Source organism: Emys orbicularis, chromosome 1 (genome assembly GCF_028017835.1).
Source record: "Emys orbicularis isolate rEmyOrb1 chromosome 1, rEmyOrb1.hap1, whole genome shotgun sequence".
Classification (NCBI taxonomy): Eukaryota; Metazoa; Chordata; order Testudines; family Emydidae; genus Emys; species Emys orbicularis.
The window spans coordinates 73,453,797-73,468,892 of NC_088683.1; the positions used below are offsets into that span (position 1 = coordinate 73,453,797).

General features: G+C 41.9%; 1 protein-coding gene across 3 annotated transcripts in view; it reads right to left on the minus strand.

The window, feature by feature from the left end:
- Positions 1–5,616: 5,616 nt before the first annotated feature.
- NAP1L1 (nucleosome assembly protein 1 like 1) overlaps positions 5,617–15,096 on the minus strand; it is a 53,676-nt gene continuing 44,196 nt past the window's right edge. For 2 of the 3 annotated variants that reach the window (XM_065423396.1, XM_065423395.1), the window contains exons 12-15: positions 14,823–14,945; positions 11,538–11,570; positions 10,997–11,047; positions 5,617–6,338 (exon numbers count right to left, since the gene is read on the minus strand). In XM_065423396.1, coding sequence (XP_065279468.1) covers positions 6,303–6,338; positions 10,997–11,047; positions 11,538–11,570; positions 14,823–14,945 — 243 coding nt within the window. In that variant the 3' untranslated portion in view covers positions 5,617–6,302. Of the gene's footprint in view, positions 6,339–6,708; positions 6,831–10,996; positions 11,048–11,537; positions 11,571–14,822; positions 14,946–15,096 lie in introns of all 3 variants that reach the window. The other variant, XM_065423397.1, reaches the window with a different exon arrangement.

Consider the following 15,096-nt stretch of genomic DNA (forward strand, 5'->3'; position numbering starts at 1 on the left):
GAGGCATAGAGCTTTTTGCGACAAAGTTAGAGAGACGCAGCATCAGCATACACTCTGTGCTCACTTATGTTGCCTTAAGTGGCCTCAAGGAAGGCTCCCAGAATGCTCATTGTGACTGCTCTGTGACCAGTTTGAACTCCATTGCCCTGCAGCCAGGTACACAGGCATGCATCCTTCCCCCTTTAAACCCCTGGGAATTTTTGAAATTCCTCTGTTTGCTTGACATGGAGAGTTCGCATAGCATCTTCCCAGCTGACAATGCCAGCTTCCCACAGCAAACGTGCTCCCATCTGGAGAACATCAGGGTTGTTGGATCTGCTGAGTCTGTGGGGAGAGGAGGCTGTGCAATCGTAGCTCAGCTCCAGCCATAAGAACTTTGATACCTATGTGGGCAGATTGCTCATGGCATGGAGGAGAAGGGGCACAAAAGGGACACGCAGCAGTGCCATGCTAAGATCAAGGAGCTGAAGCAGGCATACCAGAAAGCAAGGGAAGCCAATCGTCACTCTGATGTGTTGCCGAAGCCATGCCATTCTCGGCGGTGACCCCACCTCCACCACCCAGAGCCCTGTGGATATTTTGGGGGGACTGGAGGCAGCAGCCAGCAGAGTGAACCCTGAGGACGAAGCGGTGGACAAGGAAGTAGAGTTTGAGGAGAGTGTGGAACATGCAACAGGATCATCCAGTGATGTGGCAAGTCAGGACCTCTTTTTGACTCTGGAGGGTTCTAGCCAGTCCCAGCACTCCAGCTCTGGTATGCCTGATGCAGGAGAAGGGAGCTCTGGTAAGTACTCATTTTGCTTTGATACTGCAGTGATATGAGGTAGAGCGCTCGCTCTCTTTTAAATAAAAATAAAAAAAAATAAACACAGGATAGAAGAGGGATAAGGGATAGAAATTAACACTAGCACTTTTTGCATTTGCTTTTCATTCCCTTCTGTAGCTACACAGTGGGAACCCTGGCAGAAAAAGTTAGTTAATGCACGCCAGGATGTCCTGATAACTTTCCTGGAGGTACTTTGCAGTCCTCTGCTGAAGGTCCCTTAGTAGAGCTGCCTTATTTTGCCCCCTTTCTGTATGAAACTTTGCCGCACCAATCGGCAATTACTTCTGCAGGCACCAACGCAGCACACAGATGAGCCGCACACATGCAGGAGATGCACTCTTGCATCCTTGGTTACCCTCATGAGTGAGTTATCAGCTTTCATCACCCTTGCTTGTGGAAAACAGTGCCAGTATTCAGAATAATGTCCCTAGGTACTTGTAGTTATCCCCTTCGGAAGCCACTGAACTTTTTGTCCCATCTTGCTCTGACCCCCTGGGCCAACCACACCATGCTTAGGCCTCTCAGTGTGCTGTGCGCTTGCCAGTTGAGAAAGAGGCATATGTAACTTATGATTCAAGGCTGTGAGTACACTCACAATACTGCCTCTATTTATTGTTTCTTTAGCTTCTGCAGATGTGCCCTTGAGGGTCACCTCCTACACACCAGCAGAGCAGCTCTGTCAGATAAGGAGAAAACATTTAGGGAAGTGCTGCAATCATCTGATGCTGCTGATAACAAGCAGAGAGAATGGACAGAGAACAAAAAACTCAGAATGGATAGCCAGGAGAGGAGACAGGAGTGGGAGCAGACAATAAAGCTGATGGAGGACCAGAGATGCTGAGGTCCCTGACTGCGCTGCAGGTGGAACACATCCACGCTTACCTCCTCCTGCAGCCCACACAACTGCCTTTCATGCCCTCCCCAAACTCCTCCCACTCATTCCTCGCATGTTCCTGGCCTGTCACACTAACCCTTGCACTCCATCCCTACGGATGTGTTTCATAATGACAGCAGGACATACACAGTTGAGAGAGCCAAACTGATTCACGACTTACCGGTAGCAGTCTGGAGTTGCCAGCTTCCACAGTGATTGCCACTTACTTACTTTTCCAATGTGAAGGCAGCTCTCATTTTGGGGTCCTTGCGCTGCAGGGCAGGGGCGAGATCCCCACACAGTGCCAGGAAGGTGGCTTTGCACATCCAAAAGTGCTATAGCCACTGCTTGTCATCCCATACCAGCATCACTATGCAATCCCACCACTCAGTGCTTGTTTCCCGTGCCCAGTAGTGACGGTCCATGTGCAGCTGATCTGTGAATGCCAACATCAATCTTGAGTTGTTTCTTTCCATGGCACACAGCAGGGCAGACACCATGGTTTCATTATCAGATTTACAGCTCACGAAATACTACAGGATCAGGTGCATTGTATTGATAACATCCATCTCAAGGCTGGGGAGCACTGCAGGATTCATGCTTTCAGACAGATGGTGGGCACACTTTTTATGGGGGCTGTTGAAAAACATCTCAAAATGTAATTGGAAGCCTATGGAATGATGGGAAAGAGAAAAGTGCATCATGGGAAGGTAAGCCTGCACCCATGATACACTGGGATCCATTCCCAGAACTCCAAGTGGCAGGTGACAAGTTGCACAGTGGGAGAGCTATCCACAGAAATTACAGAGCACAAGGAGATCCAGGGCACAGGCATGGAACAACAGATGTTACTTGCAAGATGTTCTGGTCTAGGTGCATATATACCCAAATGTGGAATACACATCAGGACCAGCACTCAAAGAAAAATAGTTATCTTCAATGACCCCTAACTCCTTTTCAGAGGAGTTAATTTCCAGGATACAGCCCTATTCTTTAAGGGTAACATACTTTTTTGGGGTCATAAATGTACGACATTACATTTGGCTATACTGAAATGCACGTTTGATTAGTTTCCAAATTATGTCAAGACTGAGGTGGTAAATGAGAACCAGTCCCTGATACAGAATGAACTAGATATAATCAGCTACTTTTAAAGTTTTAAAATTACATCTCTATTTTGCATGCAAGGTACAATAGCTGAGTGGGGTGGAAGATTAATAAAATACAACTGAGTGACCTTAATTCTGCCTAACTCTCCCCACCTACACTGTTAAAGATATTAGTTCTCAAGTTAATCACTAAGATTAGTTTATTGATAAACTGGAGCTAATACAAATAGTCCCAGCACCACTCAGCCCAGCTGTCACAATGACAGGAATCCAGGTAGGCAAAATTTGAGTGGCACTGTCCCCTGGCTCATGGGGGTTGCAACTCCATTTCACAAATTTGGGCATCAGGGGACAGGGCCAAACAAACATGAGTGGCACTGCAAACCCAGAGGTTGCAACATCCAGAGTGGAGAGTCAAGCCCAGCCAGCTCCACAGCACCAGAGCTGCCACTGTGGGGTGAGTGCCAGGCAGGAACCAAGGGGTAGGATGCAACCGAAGCAACCCCAGGGCCTCCACCCACAGACTATTTACTGGGTCACAACAGGCCAAAAACATTTACAAATGGGTCCTGAGCTCAAAAGGTTGAGAACCATTGTCCTAGAGTAGGGGCATGTCTATCCTACAGCTGCAGCTACACCACTGCAGCATACACACTTGCTACAGTGGCAGAAGCAGTTTTTCTATCTCTGATCAATCCGCCCCTTCAAGAGATTGTAGGTAGGTGGTCAAGGGAAGGATGCTTCCATCAATGTAGCTGTGTCGATACCAGGGCTTAGGGTGCTTTAACTACCTCTCTCAGGGGTGTGAATTTTTCACAGCCCTGAGCAACACAGCTAGGTTGACTTCAGTTTTAGGTGTTGACCAGAAATAAGGGTCAAATACCTTTCTCCCCATTCTCCCCCCCATGGCCTCCCACAAAAATATTTTCTATAGGTGAAACATCTTAAATACCAAGGTAAATTGCCCACTTAACATTAACCCCAAGTATTAATTAATATGACCTGGTAAAAGTGGAGGGAGAGTGGAAACAATGTCACAACTACTACAATCCACGCTGAAGGTTTACTGAACATAGTGCCCTCTGCTCTACAATGTAGTACTATTTGCATGCCTTGGCTGAATTCCAACTCAGATAATTCCTACGTTTCAGTGAGAATTGTCTTTATGGTCTTAGGCCAGGGGTAGTCAATAGGCGGACTGCAGGCCAAATAACCACTCCACACCTTTGAATCGACTTCAAAACCTTATTTACTTACTGTTTGGTTTTTTTCCCCTCCGAAGTCTGGACCTTGACTATACCTTGACCAAGTAATTTGGACTTTGACAAAAAAAATATTTGACTGCCCCTGTCCTAGGTTGTTATAGAGCCTTACATGCTACAAGCCAGACTGATGCCAAGTCCCATAGTCTGCTGTATGTCAGGGGCAGGGTAGTGATAACTGTATCTTTACTCACAACATAGAGGCAATATGAAATTAGTGTCAGTAAATTACTTTGAGAGCCTCAAATGAAAGTGGCTATGTCATATTAGAAACAGGGAGTGGAAGGAAAACAATGTTTCAGAAAGCCACAAGCAGCCTGGAGTTCGTAAAGATTGTAAAGAAAAGGCAATGGTTGTACAAACATTGAATTCCACTGACTTTTCAGTGTTACAAGTGTTACATTTTAGCAGCCCAGTTTTATGAATAAGTAGCTTTAAAGCTTGTGTACCATATTAAAAAAAATTAGTTTCTAGAGCAGGAAAGGTGATAGCAGAAAAAGGAATGATTTACTTTTGAGTGGAAGAATACATAAAGAAAGACAAGAACTAAATTAAGCATAAATGACCAAAATTGGTGCAGTAAGGACTGCAAAATGGAACAGCCAATTCCATTAAAAGGAACAGGAGTACTTGTGGCACCTTAGAGACTAACAACAGGGACACAGTCAATGTAGAGCTCTTTGCATCCCAATCTCTTCCAGACTGATACAAAGTCAATAAACAGGGTGGTTTACGGTGTGTGTGTGGGGAGGTGGGGAGGAGAAATAAAGAAACGAGAATAGCTATTCAAGGAATTCGGATGCCTCTGCTCTCATCCTGAGGTCATTGCCTGTAAAAAGTATTCCTTCTACCACACAGGTCTTAAGCTGCTGCATTTCCTGTTAGCTGTCTCCATATTTGTCAATGGGTGAGTCTATTCCTCTTATACACAGATATTGTTCCCAAACTGAACTAGTAGTTTGCACTCAGAAGGCCTGAATCTCATCTTCCCAGATTCATAGTTTGAAGATAGCAATACAGCTTCCCACTTTGGAGAACTGTCTATATTGACTCATGAAAAGGGTTACTATTTACTCTATCCAGGTGGTATTTAGGGGAATCTATACTTTTTAGGTCTACACAGCAATTTAAAATATAAGCCAGAGTTCATTTGATCAAGTGGTTACCTCTGAAGTTCACTAAGGCATTATGAAAAGAGTTTTGTACATCTTTATTCCATGGTTCCAGACTTGCCTATAAATACAGAACTGCAGCAAAAATTGAATTTGTTTTCCCAAATGACATGCTGACTGTAGTCAAAGAAATATATAGCTCATATTCACACGTGGCAACATGACCTTATTATTCCCATTATACTGACAATGAAGAGCCTGGATAAAACTGTCCAGGAAGGAGAATAGTGCAGTTGAGTTGATGTATGTCACTGAGTGTTAAACAGTTTGCTTATAAAAAGTTTCCAAAAATGACTGTCTAGTAAAAAAAAAAAAATCAGCTGCAGCATGTAAGATGTTAACAGTTTACACAGCATAATAAAAGAAGACTAACTTCTGAAAATACTAGGTTTTATTCACACCCCAGTGGTAAACAATAACCTTAATATGATTACTAGGTTTCTTTTGTAGATCACGGTCACATAAAATACAAAACCCATAGCATAAACAAGCAGACAGTTATGAACATTTAATGTGGTCTTGTTGGAAGTTAAATGAATTATACTAGTCGTCTGAAGTAGTCAAATCCAGAAATGCATCATCTCCTAGTTAGTACAAGTCACTGCCATTTCTCTAACAAGGTAATGAAGGCACATCTAGTGCAAGCAGACAAACCCATTCAAACTACTGGGCTGAAAATACTTTGGTTGGTTCTTCAGGAGAGGATTTTCTCTAAACAAATATTGGTCTCAGTTAACAGTTCTGATAATCTTCACAGCTGCAGTCTAATAGCTACATGACGAAAGACTTCACAAGAACCAAACTATGTAGCAATGAATTAACATTCATGCTTTAGGGGATTTACTGCATTCTACATATTGGCAGAAAATTATACTATTAAAATGCTAGGTAGAATGAACCTACATTTTAAACTGGTACTTATGTGTTTGATTTCATTTTAACAAATTGTTGTTTACTTAATTCTACCAAGAAGATACAAAACATAAGGCTGTAAGTAACTAATAGTTGTGTTTAGGCTATTACAGTGCAGGTAATCCTCAAGGCCACATACACACTGCTTCACTGCTGCTTGCATTCTGCTGGGTTTTGATCCTTCTGTTGAGGAATTAAAAAAAGAAGTTAGTGTACAGATGTCACATCAAGTTATTTTTCTAAGCCACTTATTAAAGCTGTCAAGCAAGTGTTTTCTAGTTTCATTTACAGCTCTTAAGAATTAACTTTAGCTATTAAGAATCTTGCATCTTCTCTCCCTTATCCACACTGTGTATAATATTATATGTATACAAATCTCTGTGCACTAAGCAAGTTAAGGATCTCTCTGAATAGCCAAATTCAAGAGGATGCCTCAGTTTTGCCTTGGGTGGGGGCTGCACTAGCCATTGGCAGCAACACAGCACTTCTAACTACAGTAGGGTGGTCTATCTTGAAAAAAAATGGAGGGAAAGAGAATGGGAACAAAACTGGCCTGGCACAGAAATGGAAGAGGTGCCCATATACTGCAAGAGTCTTAGCCAAGAAGGACTTTCCTTGATCCCGTGAGCACAGGCAGCCCAAACATACAGGCTCACTGCACAGGTCATCATGTATCTGTATAATGACATGAGGGGTAACCTGGTGAGGGTAACACTTAAGTCCCCATCAAGGCTCCCAAGGTATAAAGCCTACAGAAATAACACCTATTCCATGGCATTTATGGCTTCTATGGCCATATTTCTCAGCACCTGTCATGACTGATGTATATGCAAACCAATTCCTGTCTGCACTGTTCAACAGTAGAGCCATTATTTGTGTGTCATCTGGGCTAACAGGGAAGCCAAATCTTCCTGATAAAAGGACAAAAATTCACATTAATATCAGTAGTGGAGAGCTTACTTGCTCTAATGTCATCCCTCAGGAGACAAGTCACACTTTGAAAGCCTGGCTCCTGACCTGCATAATTAACAAAAGCACAAAATCCTGAAAACGGATGATGGTCGCTGAGATGACATGTTGAATACCCTTCGCATGTAAGTGATTGAATGAGCCACCTGTGGGGTGATGGCACTAGACTGTGATGGCATACCTGAATGAGCCAGCAGAACCTGGCCCCTAGACATCAAAAACAGGCTAATTGCTAATTTGCTAGTGGGAAGTGAGAGATTACTAAAGAAAATTACAAACAATATGGTAGGGTGAGTAGTAAGATGTATATTGGATTATATGGCACACTCAGATTCAGCCTACCTAACACTGTCAGTACTTTCATTACAGTAACAGTCTCAATCAAGGACCAGTCTCAGTCAATTGTGGTGATGGAAGAACTGGCAGAGGGTGGTTTCATACCCATCCCCGTAAATGTACATGGATATACTAAGCACAGTATCTAGGGCAGTGGTTTGCAATCTTTTTTCACTTGCAGTCCCCTTTGGAAAAATTCACCCTGTGGTCTACAGACCCTGAAGTCTTAGACTGAAAACTGACTGAACAGAATTCAACTATAAATGCTGCATATCTCTGGCATGGCACTGGCCGCAGCATGAGAAAGGGCCCTAAACTGTGGACTTCTCTGGTAATGACAACACTTCTGGGGTTTGACCTGTAAGGCGGGGGTATTCACATTCTGTTATTCTGGTCAATCAAAAGTATGCCTTTTCTGGCATCTGAAATTTTATTTCCCACAGACCACAGATTGTAAATTGCTGCATTGTCGGCCTACTAGCTACTTGGCAATGTTTGAGTCTCCAGCATCCGTTCTAATAATCTACTTAAACATAAACGGAAGTAAATGCTTAGAGCATCTTCTTGCAAGGTTATATTGGCCCCACACTGCTCAGACAGCCAAAAATGAGTAAATAGATGGATCTGTGAAACCATGACAGAAGCAAATCTGAGATAAACGCGTAGCCCTCTACAGTCAACCCAGCAATTGGCTTTAATGACAACATTTAGTGTTACATTGACATGCAGAAGAGTTGATGAATGATGACATGCAGAATTGTGAGATTGCTCAGTAGGAAGTGGTAAAGCATTCATAGTGACTGTTGTGCATTTTGGAGTGAAGCAGAGGCAAAAAACCCTTAGTGACACTCCAGGTGCATGGGAGGTGTACAAAGGTAAAGAATTGTTCCCTGGCTTCTCACTGTGTGCAGCTGAACAATTGCCATGATGGTGCACATGGGAATGGCCTGTAGGTGTGTTTTAACATGTACTTGCTCTTCATCTTATCGACTTGATTCCTTCTTCACTGCCAGGCCATGTACAACCTTCTGTTTTGCTTAGTACAGATCTTGGCCCCCGCACCCCATTTTTATGGGCCTACTAGCTACCCACCTTCTCCTCCCACAGCACCCCTTTTTTAAAGAATCTGGCTCTACAGCAGTTACTTCTGGGGAACAGTGGTGCTCAGTCCTACATCCTAATAGTGTTACCGCCTTGATGACAACATCTTTCTCCCCTCATTTCCCCCCCTCCCCCACACAGTTAGTCATCATAAGCCCTGGCCCTTGCCCTGTTTCTGTTCTATTTCTTGACGCTGCATTAGCAACTGTAGCAATTAGTAGTAGCAACTGCCATCTTGCCATGCTGAGTGGCATAAGAGGGAGAAGATTCAGTCAAGTGTGGTCTGCAGAAACATGTGATAATAGATCACTTACATATACAGATAAGGATACGGAGGCTGGACCTGCACAGGACTGTATGCAAGGGGCACTTGCGTATCCATTTGAACACTACTCCCTCCTCTGTGTCCTGTGCTAGGCTAAGCAACAAAACTGCTGCATCCCTCAGTTGCCTCAAACAGAATTTGAAATCTTGCAACCTAGCAACAGCCAATATCTGACCAACATACAAGGCCAATTAGCATATCCCACAGCAGGTGCATGAGCCCTACTTGTCTCAGTTGGCAAATAATCAATTTGTTGATATTTCTGTCAGGGTAGATTAAAGCAGTTCAGCAGGAAAGGCATTGTGCGCATTACTTTGCTCTCCATAACAATTTTTTTTTTTGTCATGGGCAGTGAAGGATACAGTGGAATGCAGGTGGTTGGATGCAACAGGGCAAATGCTGAACAGTTTTGTTTGACCTTATTTGATATACCATTATTGGTTTGATCTAAGCCCTGCCAACACTGCTGAGAAGAAGTTTGATGTATCCATATGGCCTACTGATCTTTCAATATGTTATGCAGAGCCCTCCTTCACCTATGCCCACTGAAGCTAGCACTCTTTAAATTCTTCTACAATGTGGGCTGGCACTATCCTTTAACAACTCAACTTGCAAAACTAGCTGATACTCTCTGCACATTGTTTAGAGATTTCTAGCAGACAGGGAGGGAAAAGCAGAGAATTATCTATAGGTTTCTGCTTCTGTGTATCTGCAACAAGAGCATCCCTAGTACCTGCCCATTTCACAGAGTATCCCATCCCCATCACGTAGCTTTTGCAGATCAGAGTAGATATTACCATATTGTGGGTGACTATAATAGCACTGGTCCAAAAATGATAATGGATATTTCCCATTATAATCTTGCATTTTTTATAACATATCATACGTTCTCCCCAAAATGATACAGTTGCCTTTATCTGATGAGTATTTTCTTTTTCTGCAATATTTCTTCTGCAACTAGCCTGAGCAGGCATCATGTAACTGATATAACCAACTACCCACTATCACCTGAGTAACAGTGATGTTTCCAATGTCCTGTATATTTGAGTTTGGTTTGGTTCCCATTCAAAATTACTAATGACCTGGCTTGGCTTCTTGATCACTGCTTGCGGTCCCAGAAGTAGCTGGATAAATGCTACCTACTATGACAACTAGGTTTCAAAAATCCCAGTGGCTCACCTAGAATAAAGGGGCTGATGTAGAGCAAGAGGATGAATTTTCAGATGTCTGGTACTTCCCAAACTAAACTATAAGAATTTACATAAACTTGGGAGTATGCCAAACAGAGGATTAACAATCCCTGCTGCACATCCATATTGCCCTCTTGTCATCCTGAAGTCTCTGCTCTCTAGGTAGTAAACATCTGTATTGTTCCCCTTTTTGGGGAAGAGGACATACAGGGGAAGACTGGAATGAGATGGGCTCTTAGCCAAGCAATATATTCCCTGCCAAAGGGAGTGTTTACATCCAATTGCATGTTAGCAGGAAAGCTACACCTAGTTTTCTTTAGAGCACTGTTGTAGGTTCTGCTCAGTACAGGAGGATGATCATCTCCAGGGAAGACAGCCCAAATCCTCTCCTTACTCTTAAGTCTTAAAATACAGCTTCAGCCCCACTCAAGAAATTTCACCCAAGTGAAAGGATATGTTCTCATTGATAGTGCAACCAAATGCAGGCTACACTTTAAGTCACAGATAATAGCAAAAATAAATAAATATATGACAAACTCGCCCAACTAAATCGAAGATTTTAACAGCCCTCATTTAAGATAAGTTGTATTTTCTTTAACTTATGAATAGGAAAGCTTTTACTTGCTGAAAAAAAGGTTGCTTATGTATATTTTTAAACACTCATTTTGTAATAATACATCTAATTTCTTTAAAAAAGATCCATGGCCACATATTTAAAAGTGTTATTAAAACAAAGTTAGAGTGACAATGTTGCTCAGCAAATCTTAGAAGGTAAAAAGTGGAGTATTAAAACCATCTGAGAGAGCAGTTTAGTCAAAGCATGTTTGTTACAGGAATTATGAATTGTATATTGCAGATTAATTTAAAGCAACAATTTAATGGTGTAATTTTAATTAAATACATTCCTGGGTACTACTCACCTTCGGGTCATAATCTGGATCATTTTCTTCGTCTGCTTCTTCCTCCCCTTCCTGAAAGATAGAAAGCATCAATTAGAAATTGCTCTTGTTCAGATTAAATACATACAGTGCAGTAACAGGTTAAATGTTCTTCTGATGTTTATAAGTTTTCATCAGTGCAGAAATGAAAAGAACTTGAATGAGATATCTTGGTGTTTACCCATACTCAGCTTTTAGAGTAAATTTCTACACTACATTTAGGATAAAGCTCTGCTCTTAAATATACTTGTGCCACTAGTACAAATCTGAGGGCAGACTAATAATATCTGGCATATTTGCTTTTATCACCACCTGAGACTTACACTTATAAAACATCTGAACCAATAATGTTTTATATAGATTGGAGAAATACTGAAGAATGTTTGTCATTCACAATTAACTAAACAAGAAACATAAGTAACTTGCCAACTGCTCAGCTACCATTCCATCAAAGATGAAAAACTTCCTCCAAAATGAAGTATTCATGTGTCATTTTACTCATCTAACCCATCTTGTAACTCACCTCATCATCTGCCTCCTCACCTTCTTCATCATACTAAGAGAGAGAAAAGTTCATTGTACAATGTTGTAAACACGATCATTCTAGATGTTAAGCAGTTTTGTATAAGTTATGTGGAAGCCAAAGAATTTCCATGGTAAAATTAAGTACATTTTTTTCCAAAGGGGGCATTTACGTTAATTCAGCTTTGTCAAAAAAAAATTCTAGATCTGGGTTACAGTGATCAATATCATTAATACTGAAGCCATTTTATTGAGTAGATAATTTAAAATAAGCTTTAACAAAGAAAGCTATCTCCTACTTTAAGGATGACACTTAACTATGAGTAAGTTTTAACATTCATTTTGCACACATATATGTATGTATTTTATTAAAGGCAGAGTTGAAAGCCACACCTATTACAAATGTCTGACACTTCCCCTAACAAGACCACATTTTCAGTTGCTTATACACTTTGCAAAACTAACTGTCTGGATTGAAATTTTCCAAGCCGAGCGTCAGCCTCAGGATAATTTTTTTTAAAGAATACAGCTAGATGGAGATACAGTTTTGTCCATGTTAATAAATTATAGTGACCTTTTCTTTGAATAGCTCTCGAAGTTCTGGAGCAAGGATTTGAAATTTGGCAGGGGATGTGCCTTTTTGTGTCTCCATGAAAATATACCCAAATTTGACCAAGTTATAAGTCTGTGAAAAACTGAAGCCTGCACACACTCAGAGACTTGCTGGAGTTTAACAAATAGAATTTCCAAAGATTGTCTTCACTGAGCATGGCTCAAGCTTCATAGTTTCTAGTGCTGACCAGACTGCACATGTGCCATTCCACAGAGCAAGTTCCAGATCAGGGCTACAGGAGTAAGGCCAAACTTTCCCTGGAAGCGCTGCTCCACACTGGAATTTGGGGGGAGGGGAGGGAGGGAGGGAGAGAGAATAACTGGAATGAGGGCAGGAGGCCTCTGACACCCACCCCCTCCCCGCCGGGCAGTGTTGCTTAGGAAATAGTCTAATTTGAATGCAGAGGGGAACAAAAGCTGGACCGAACATAGGAGGAGGAGAGAAAAGTTTGAGACAATCTGGTGATACAGGGATTGCAAGCCAGGTGATGGGGAACACAGATTGGACAAGGGACTAGGGTTTGTGGAGGAAGAACTGGAACAGCAAGGAAGCAGGCAGGGATAGGGTTGGGAAGGGGGGGGGAAGGGAGGGTCAGCTTATAGGGTGGACTGGGCAAGAGAGATGAAGCAGTGGGTGGCCAGGGTAAATAGATAGAAGAATTTGTGCCCAGTAGAGCACAATCCCCTTCTAGAGTCAGGAAAGAAACCCAAGATTGAATGTCACCATTCTTCCAGTGTCACCAGATATCTGTGAACCCCCAATGGCAAAGTGAGTCTCATCCTTATCTAAGTGACCGTCTATACAGAGGATGACAACCTGCTGCTGCTGCTGCTGCTGCTATCAGTTAACTTCCTTAGCACAAGTGGCAGTGGATCTAACGGTTCCAACACTACTCATGATCCATGTCTCAGTATAATGGAATTTGTTTTCCAGTTTGCTTTTTTAAAAGATTAGGAAGCTCTGCACTAAAAACTTGAGAATATTAAAATTGCAAAACCAATAATTCAGGTTAGCAAATGACAGAATTAAGGTTCCTTGGGCAACCTTAATTTGACACCCTTGTATACAACCATATATTATTTTTTAAATAGGACCTTTGCCTCATTCTGTGAATACAATGGATGATGCTCACTTAATGGGCAGCACTTCAAAATTTGGTTCTCTTCATTGTTCAGTGTGGGCCCCTCATTTACACTATTCAAACCCTGCTTTGAAGACGAAAATAAATAGTTTCCTCATGGGCTTTTCTACGGTGCTTATCACTATAGTATTCAAGAGCTTCACAAATATTAATTTATTTTCATAACTCCTCTGATGGAGTATTATTTATCCCCCCATTTTACAGATTGGAAGCAAGGCACAGAGATTAAGATTATAAATTCACACTAATTTTGGGTACCCAATTTGAGTCATCTAGGACCTGATTTTTCAGAGTACTTATAATTATACAGCTCTTTATAGGTACAAGAGAGCTCCTATTGACTTCAGTTTCAGCTGGGAGCGCTCAACTCTGCTTCAGATCAGACCCCACAATATCATGTTGGGCACCCACAAAGGGAGGTACACACAATTAGTGACCACACATGAAGAGTTTGGTTTAAATAATTTGCTTAGCATCATATAGAAGCTCTGCTGCAGGGACAGAATCCAAAATATCCAGTTCAGTATTCAATTATCTTAACCTTGATACCATCTTCTCTTCCTGCCTCATTCACTACACTTACTTACCTTCCACAATAAACTAGCCAGGAGTCCTACAGATAAATTTACCCAAGCAACTTTAATTCTGGTATTCCCTAGCTTTTGAACCATAATGATGTTCTTTTTTTAAACAGTCTTTTGTAATACACACACACACACACACACACCCCTCGGTGTGCTGGAATATGGCCCATTTTGTTTTTATGTATTCTAATGTAGACACAACTCACTGTGGAACGGAGAGAGGGTACTCGATATCTGTCTGTTTGATTTTAACAGACAAATATCGAGTACCCTCTCTCCGTTCCACAGTGAGTTCTGTCTACATTAGAATACATAAAAACAAAATGGGCCATATTCCAGCACACCGGGGCCATATGCTGTAGTCGGCATTTTCAGACCCTACATCCAGCACAGGTGAGCTCACGACATTGTGTAAAGAGTCATGCCCCGACGGCATAGAGTCAGTGTCATATCCCTCCATACCTTTAAGGCCTGGTCTACACCTAAAACTTAGCTACATCTTTCAGCACTGTGAAAAGTTACACGCCCTGTGTGAAACAGTTCAGTCAACCTTACCCCCCCCAGTGTAGATGCAATTAGGCTGACAGAAGAATTCTGTTAACCAAGCTACTGCTTCCCAGAAAGATTATTTACTACAGTGACTGAGAAACCCCTTCTGTTGCTGTAGCAAGTGCCTACGCAACAAGTGCTACAGGAGAGCAGCTACAGTTGTGCTGGTGTAGTACTTGTGGTGTAGACATATCCTAGAGTGGCCACTACTGCCCTCCGAGGCTTTTGTAACACGATGTAGGGGGGCCTACCCTGAACAGAGCTGGAAGTATCTAGACAGTAGATTCATGCACAAAATCCCACAAACACTACTAAAGCTACAGAAATCTTATACATTAGGAGTCTTAAATATTAGGAGTATTGTTCAAGCATATTTAAACAGTTTAAAACATAACTTACATCATCATCATCATCTTCAATAGCTTCCCCTGTAAAGTACAATACTGATCGTGGGACTATACGCTCACGTAAAAAGTGGCCGATTTCAAAATCTGCAGCAAGGATTGCTTCAGCATCATCATCCTGCATAAGACATTAAAAGAAACAGTCAAGTGGTAAATTCATAACTCATTTGTTTTAGGAGTCTGAACACAAACTAATGTCAGACTGAGGTGACCAGATATTCAAAAGAGTTCAGCACAATGGGACTATTTTCAGGGATTCCAACATTTAT